The sequence below is a fragment of the Haliotis asinina genome, chromosome 5 (genome assembly GCF_037392515.1).
Source record: "Haliotis asinina isolate JCU_RB_2024 chromosome 5, JCU_Hal_asi_v2, whole genome shotgun sequence".
In the NCBI taxonomy this organism is placed as follows: Eukaryota; Metazoa; Mollusca; class Gastropoda; order Lepetellida; family Haliotidae; genus Haliotis; species Haliotis asinina.
This window is the reverse complement of record NC_090284.1, coordinates 64,515,507-64,523,726: the sequence shown is the minus strand read 5'-3', so window position 1 is coordinate 64,523,726 and position 8,220 is coordinate 64,515,507. Positions and strand designations below refer to the sequence as shown.

General features: G+C 38.7%; 1 protein-coding gene across 1 annotated transcript; it reads right to left on the bottom strand.

Annotated features, from left to right (window-relative positions):
* On the bottom strand, positions 1-7,589 carry LOC137285048 (thioredoxin domain-containing protein 15-like). Its single transcript, XM_067817238.1, has 4 exons — positions 7,510-7,589; positions 5,742-6,453; positions 4,326-4,456; positions 1-3,744 (listed from the first exon to the last, which is right to left on the bottom strand). The coding sequence occupies exons 1-4, from the start codon at positions 7,571-7,573 to the stop codon at positions 3,533-3,535; spliced, it is 1,119 nt and encodes a 372-aa protein (XP_067673339.1). The 5' UTR covers positions 7,574-7,589; the 3' UTR covers positions 1-3,532.
* Between the last annotated feature and the right edge of the window lie 631 nt (positions 7,590-8,220).

Below are 8,220 nucleotides of genomic sequence, written 5' to 3'. Positions count from 1 at the left end.
TTTTGATGTCTAGATTGTCTTTATTTACAATATCACATTCAGGTATTTTTTTAAATGAACATTTGGACACGTGATCAACAAGAACCAAATTAAAATGGAAATGTTATAATTACCGAAATAAATATCACTGACGAACACAGTATCACCACAATCTGATCTACTGAGGCATGCTTGATCTAGTGAAGTCTGAAGCATGCTTCATTCACACAATCATAATTCTCACTTTCATTCATAGAGGCCATCTGCTCTCAAAGTCACACACACGATAAATATCCTCTTGAGTATTTACACAAATGTTGGAAATAGATACCAGATATTCACTTTGATACATGGGTGATGAAATACTAGATTTACACTTTGACACAAAGGTGATGAAATGCATACTTCATGAATCAATGTGAGAGGTGTGCATGCTGTGGTTCCTTCCTACAATTATGATGTTTGAGGTTTACAGTACTGATTTTTAATGCTGTACATATCAGTGTAATTTTGTACTAGTTTTTATAGTCCGTTTGGCTCAAGAATGGGCCGATGAATGACATGTTCTCTATGTTAGTAGATACAGTTGATATCTCACTGCATGTGCAAAACACAGTCAGCTTTTCTAGATCTATAACAAGAATTCAGTATCTGAATATATATATATATATATATTAGTTTATTAGTTTGGAATTACTATGATTGTGTTGAAATGTATGTTATGACATTTCACCACAATCACAGTAATTCTCAACTAATAATTTTAATACATTTAGGCACCATATATATTATCCTTTGTAATAGTGACATCCTGGCATAATGACAATGTGCAGAAAAAGCAAAGAAAATCATTCGTTTCAGACTGATTACAATCAACATGTGACATGACCTGACCAGTGCATGATGCTAGAATGACAAGTGCTATCTGACCACTGGAGGGGACTGCCGCTACAGCAGTTTACAACACACACAACAGATGCCCACCGAGTCTGATCATACGATACTGTGGGCTACAATGGGCCATGTTGTGTAACAGGTGGCAACACTAAGCCAGATTCACCACAGGGATGTCACTAAGAAAAAAACATTGTTTGTAAATGTTTGCAATTAACCAGCATCCAAAAGTAACAATACTTTTTTTATAAGTTTGACAGCTGGACATTAATTAACTGCCTTTTTAATTACGGAGTAATAATTTTAACATGCCATATTACAAGAATCTGCATGTGACAGCAAGAGTCATGGTTTGTGGCACCAGTTGATGAGGATGTTGGCTGTATTTCCACAAATAAATAGTTAGTTATAAATGAATCATGGCCATGTTCCCCCAGCAGCCTCAGCACCAACTCTTAAACTTGACCTGAGACGATAATCGTTGTGCTAAGATTTCACTGTGTAAATAGGAACAGGTCCTCTCTTTCACAAGCAGTCTTAGTCAAAGGAGGATTGTAATTCTGATCCTTGACATGAGACTTTCGATAATCGTGTAGCAGCCACAAAATTTCCGAGTCCTGTGCTGGGATTCGACCGACGGACCTTCTGATCCGAAGTCGGATGCCTTGTCCACATGACCAAAGAGATTAACCTCGTCAGCAAGCTGACAAGGTAAGGATGTCATCTGTGGGATGACTCCACGCCCTGCTACAATCGTAGTGCTCAGATGGTACTATATAAATAGAAACAGGTCCTCTCTTTCACAAGCAGTCTAAGTCCAAGGGGGATTGTAATTCTGATCCTTGACTTGAGGCTTTCAATAAGCGTAGTCCAAGGAGGGGTGTAACACCAATACTTGACATGAGACATGATAATCAGATACCCGACTTACACAGTATACGGGTCAGTCCATATCTTACCCTCTTAATGACGAGCAAAAGTTGTGTTGCAACAAGAGCGAGAAAGTGAGTGAGTCTGGTTTAATGCCGTATTCTTGAAGATTCCAGTAATATAACGGCAGGAAACACCCGAAATGAGCTTCACACATTATACCCATGTGGGGAATCGAACCCTGGTCTGGTGTTACCTACTCAAAATTGATTTGATGGACTCCATGGACTCTTTACATCACAATATACAAAACAAAAACAATGCAAATCCTCTGGCAAACTGAAAAAGTAAATGTACAATAACTGAATATATTGTTAAAATGATGTGACATACAAACCATGAGGCAGATATCTAATTTGCTAACAGTTCTCAAGAAAACAGAGACAGCATTACTCCATGATGAGAAGCTTATTCAATAGTGTGCTTTGTTAGTTTTTACACTTTTCTTAAAGTATCCTATCTTGGTATCCGAGGTAAAATGCGCTTGTGTGGACTAATGAAAATGATAAATTTAATCCTACTATACTGAACAGTAAAAGAAATGCAACTATGTCTTTTGTCAAGTTTTTAGATAGAACATATAACCATGAAGGCTTACTTTTACGAGATTTCATTTTTTGGAAACTTGAGTTTCTTTTGCTTTTCAGTATTCTTCAACAAACCAGACATATGCACAAATGCTACCATAAACTAGAGTTTGGGCACTCTCACATACATCAAACCATGCCCAATATTTGACTTGAAGAAAGTCATAATGCCATTGCCCCATTCATTCCTGTATATCGTGACACATGTTGTGATTCAACTCCCATGTCCACTGAGGCAGTCACTCTCATTCAAATCAAATGTAACTGTTCAAGATACTTGCCACAATCATTCACTTGATGTGCACACTCATTAAAGCCTTCAGTCTAACTCAAACCTGATGTACCTGGGACAGGCCATCAGTCTCATTCAACCCTGATATACCCCACACAGGCCATTCATGTCAATTCAGCCCTGATGTACCCACACAAGTCATCACTTTCATTCAACCATGATGCACATTACATAGGTCATCCGTCTCCATTCAACCCTGATGCACCCTACACAGGCCATCACTCTCATTCAACCCTGATGTACCCTACACAGGCCATCACTCTCATTCAACCCTGATGTACCCTACACAAGTCATCACTATCATTCAACCCTGACATACAGGTTATTAGCTAATTCAACACTGACATATCCTACACTGGCCATTGCTCTCATTCACCCCTGATGTAACTGACACAGGCAATCAGAGTCTTCAACCCTGATGTACTCTACACAGGCCATCTGTTTCCATTCAACCCTGATGTAACTGACATGGGCCATCAGACTCATTCAACCTTGATGTACCCTACACAGGCCACCCATCTCCATTCAACCCTGATGTACCTGACACAGGCCATCACTTTCATTCAATCCTGATGTACCTACACAGGCCATGAGTCTCATTCAACCCCGATGTACCACAAGAGGGCCAACTGTCTCCATTCAATCCTGATGTACCCTACAAAGGTGATCAGTCTCATTCAACCCCAATGTACCACAAGAAGTCTCATTTTAGCCTCATGTATGTCTTGAAATCTATCAGTCTCATCAAATCCTGATGAACCCCAAGAAGAACATCTGTCTCCATTCAACCCTTATATACACCATGATTGACATCAGTCTTATTCAACCCTGGTCTACTCCATGACATCCATCACTCTATATGCTGATGTTCCTGCCATAGCACCCTCACCCTGTTGATGGACTGTTGGCCGTAATGACTGTTGACGAAGATGTAGCTGCTGCAGACCAGGACGAACACCCAGGCCATCCACAGCAGATAGTCGGGATCCTCTGTGGGGACACTGGGTAGAGGACCCTGGAAGTCCTGGTCTGTCACATTCACAGTCATGTTGGGCTCCAGCCCTGCAATACACCACATATACTTAGACCCAGTCAGCCAGGATGGGGAGAAGCTGTGGAGAAGCTTTTTAAACATAAACAAGCATATGTTACATAACGCTAGTGAGTTCAATTTTACACTGCTTTTGGCAATATTCCAGTAATATCATAGCAGGGACACCAGAAATTGGTCCCATTTACTGTACCCATGTCAGGAATCAAAGCCAGGTCTTCAGTGTGAAGAATAAATGTCCTTACCACCAGGTTACCCGCCCCTACATGAGTGAGTGGGTGTGTGGGCGTGTGAGTGAGTGAGTGAGTGAGTACGGTTTAACACAGCTTTCAGCGATATTTCCCCATCTCAAGGCAGTGTACACCAGAAATATCGTTCACACATTGTAGTCATGTGGGGAATAGAACACATATCTTTGGCATGACAGACGGATATTTTAGCCAGTAAGCTACCTGACCCCTCCCATATAACATTAAAATGTATAAACTGATTGGTACTGTAAACCTGACATGGCTATTGTACCATAAATCATGCACAAAGTACAAAAGTACATTAGCTATAAAAATATAACCTTGAGCTTTCAAACACTTACCTGTGACATTCTTAATGAACTGGATGAATGAACTGAACACTCTTTCAGTGTGATTGAATCGGACAGCTGATCGGGACTGGTGGAAGAGCATCACATTAGGCACCGCCACTGTTCCAAACCTGGCATTCAGACTGTAGAGAAAGTTGTATCAGTTATCACACAGTGTCAGCGCTGTGGAAAGATTAAGATATACTATATCAAGAATGTTGTGGAGGGTTTGTGAATTTGCTGTTTGTTGTTAACGGCTGCACCCTACAGTGTTCATGCTGTATAACAACAGCATTTAGATGATAGCATTTGGACAATCCTGTGATTGATATTGTTAGCCACAATCCCCATTACAGTGTTATGATGACGTACCATCCACATCTTATTACCAGATAACAAAGATTTCTGAAGAGTCAGACCTTGTTATTGTTTTGGGACATGTTTAACATTATAACAATGCAGTTCCTGTTTGTTGTTTAATGTCACGTTCACCAATATTCCAGCTATATGATTTTGGTATGTAAATAATTGAGTCGGGACCATGGTCGACACCATGAGCATCGAACTACGTAGTTGGGATTTGATGACATGATGATGATTAGACATACATGATGCAATTACATGAATAACCACCAAGTCACTTGAATCACCAAGTATGAGAAGTGAGTGAGTGAGTGAGTGAGTGAGTGAGTGAGTGAGTGAGTGAGTGAGTTTAGTTTTACGCCACACTCAGCAATATTCCAGCTATATATCCAGTCTGTAAATAATCGAGTCTGGACCAGGCAATCCAGTGATCAACAACATGAGCATCGATCTGCACAATTGGGAACTGATGACATGTGTCAACCAAGTCAGTGAACCTGACCACCCGATCCCGTTAGTTGCCTCTTATGACGAACATATGCTTAAGAGAAGCATGGGTTACTGAAGATCAGTTCTAAACCATGATCAAATAAAGAGAATCTATCCTGAGAACAGTAATAGTAAACAAAGTGATTTAGACATGAAACTAATAGCTATCAAGTTATTTTTTACAAGTTAGTGGGGAAACAATTTATTTCACTTCATTTATCAAAAGAACTAAAATAAATGAAACAAGGAACTACAAAATGTTGTTAAATAAACTGCTAAGAAGATGACAAAGGGTGAGTGTTTTTAACAAATGGAGGCAAAAATATATACAGAACTATCAAAATCCAAGTAAAAACTGTAATAAATATCAGAAGAGGAAGTACAAGGAATGCATATCAGAAAAATAATGCAACTGTGTGAAGGAGGAGAAAAACAAAACAAACCTTTAACAAACATTGAAATAGGAGTGGACCACAAACATTAAAATAGGACCACAAACATTGAAATAGGACCACAAACATTGAAATAGGACCACAAACATTAAAATAGGACCACAAACATTGAAATAGGACCTACTTGCTGAAGTGAACTGCATCTACAGCTAAAACCTCAAGTTGTGGATAGGCCCTTGCTAATGCGTTGTAGTGCGGAGCTGTCTTAGCACAAAAATGACACCAGGGGGCATAAAACATGACAAGTACACAGTCACCAGTTGTCCGATTCTTGTCAAAACTTAGCACTTCCAGTAACGTGGAACTGTTCACAAGTCTCACTTCAAGTGTGGTGTTCTCAGTTATGTTCCTCCCAATGCACTGGAACTTGTACTTTTTACTGCCATCCGTTTCATTCTTGGCAGTGGTGTTATCACTGACAGTCACATTGGCAGTTTCTGCTGTGATGTTTGGAGCAACTGTTTCAATAACCACAGACTGGGGAACCTTCTCTGTCTCCTCCTCATCCTCGCTTCCCACTTGGAACTCTCCAATGACTGGGTTAAGAAGTGTTTTGATTACACTTGTTAAAGAAAAAAGTTTACTTTCTCCATCTTCACTTGCTGAGCCATTATCATCGATTGATTCATCAGTTTGTGTCTTTGCTTCTGATTGGCTGTTATCACTCATACCTGCACTGTCCTTTACATCTTCTTTTCGAGGAACTATTGAATCAAATACAGTTTCCAGCCTTACAGCTCCCTTATCAGTGATATCTTCAATGTCTTTGTTTTCAGTGTTCGTATTGTCTGTTATCTCTCCTGTTTGTGATTTCACTGCATTCAAACACATTAACACTGCAACAAAAAATGGAAACGGTATCAAATAATATTAGTGCTATGATGTCTATGTCAGTATTAAGCTAGTGTGGACTGTGATGTAAGGGACTGTTCATAATTTTTGGCTAGGCGGGAGATGATGATGATGATTTTTATGGCGTTGCATGTACAATGTGAATGAGCTCTCCTAAAATTAATGTAAAAAGTAAGTGACACTCCCCCGCCTCCTCCCCCTCCATGCGTGTCATGTACAAAATCAATGAACTCCCCTAAAGAGCATGTGTACAAAATTGATGATCCACCCAAAGAATGGGGTGGCATGAACGTAATACATAAAACTGTCAGTTTCAATGTTTTTCTTAAAAAAGCAATTTCTTGACACTTGAACATTTCAGTCATTTATTTTGTCACAAGACAAAAATGTGAAATGATTTTGTTGGGCATGATGAAATATAGCAGTTTCAGCTTTTCTGAAAAAGATGATCCTGAAACATAGAGACAATTTAAGCTATGGTAGAAATACATCAGATTTGTTAGTTGTCAAATACAGAGCACCAGATAAGATTTTGCTCATGTGCATACTGCACCAAATGTATTTTTGCAGGAGTGGGCATTATGAATGCTAAGCAGGTATTTCATTTTCCGCTACCCATTGCTTTTTGATATGGGGGTATTTCTACTGTGCTAAGTATATGTATATGTTCCAGACTCAATTATTTACAGACTGATGCCATATATCTGAAATATTGCTGATTGGTGAGTAAAACTCAACTCACTCACTTACTGAGTAAGTTTACTACGTCTTATTGTACTACTTTATGTCATACCATAATCAGAACCATATATATATAATGGAAATGATTTCATGAAAAATCACACATCCTGTACTAACAGTACAACACTAGTCCTATACTAACAATACAACCTGATAGCAAAATTGGGTAACTCTGCAACATTAACACGGTATATGACATTAATTATGACATTAAAAGTGTGTGTGCATTTACAAGTCACCAAGGAAATCCTTTTACAATACACCGCCTTAATTAGAAAAGGTCTGTTTTGAAGACTGACCTAAAACAACTCCGGAAATGTATTTTCTCGACATGACAGCTGACCACAACATGGGCGCCGCCATTTTGAATATATTGAGTAAACATGCTACTTTCAAAACGACTTATTCTAAGGGACACCTGTGAAGATGAAACTATACTTGCAGTCTTAAACTTTTCTGTAGTATTTTCATTTCGAACTAGCTTTTATTTCCCATAGGTTTCCTCTATCCCAGAAACTTTGACTTGTTTGAAAAAACGGGTATGGTGTTTGGTCATACTTTAACATTTAAACAGGCAGTTATAATGCGATATCTATGTTTTCTTTGATGTACCCTGACTACGGGACAAGTCCGCTAATATCTATTTCTTGGCCAGAATATTTGAAAAGGAAACTGACGAGTCAAGTAGATCTACACTAGAAACATTAAAAAGAATACATGTAAATAACAATAAAAAGGTGATTAACTTACGAGATCAACACCAAAGCATACATTTCAAACATAAATACATGTATATAAACACGTACGAGTCTGCACTTTTCCCTAGTTTCTGGTCAATTAATAATTGCTTTACTTGAAGCCTGAAGTTTCATTCGTTCACAACATTTATATAAATGCTGCTCAGTACTTATATTATTGACTACCCCTTAGAATGAATTTGATAAAATCGCGTATGTAAATATACACACGCATGTAGATTAATAAGGATGGACCAGAAATCCGTAATCCCT

Coding starts and splice junctions, on each gene's coding strand:
- LOC137285048 (XM_067817238.1), bottom strand. CDS start 7,573: ATGGCGGCGCCCATGTTGTGGTCAGCTGTCATGTCGAGAAAATACATT. Junction 6,454..7,509: donor CATTTCCGGAGTTGTTTTAG/GTCAGTCTTCAA, acceptor TTTTTGTTGCAG/TGTTAATGTGTTTGAATGCA. Junction 3,745..4,325: donor GTTCATTAAGAATGTCACAG/GTAAGTGTTTGA, acceptor GGTGTATTGCAG/GGCTGGAGCCCAACATGACT.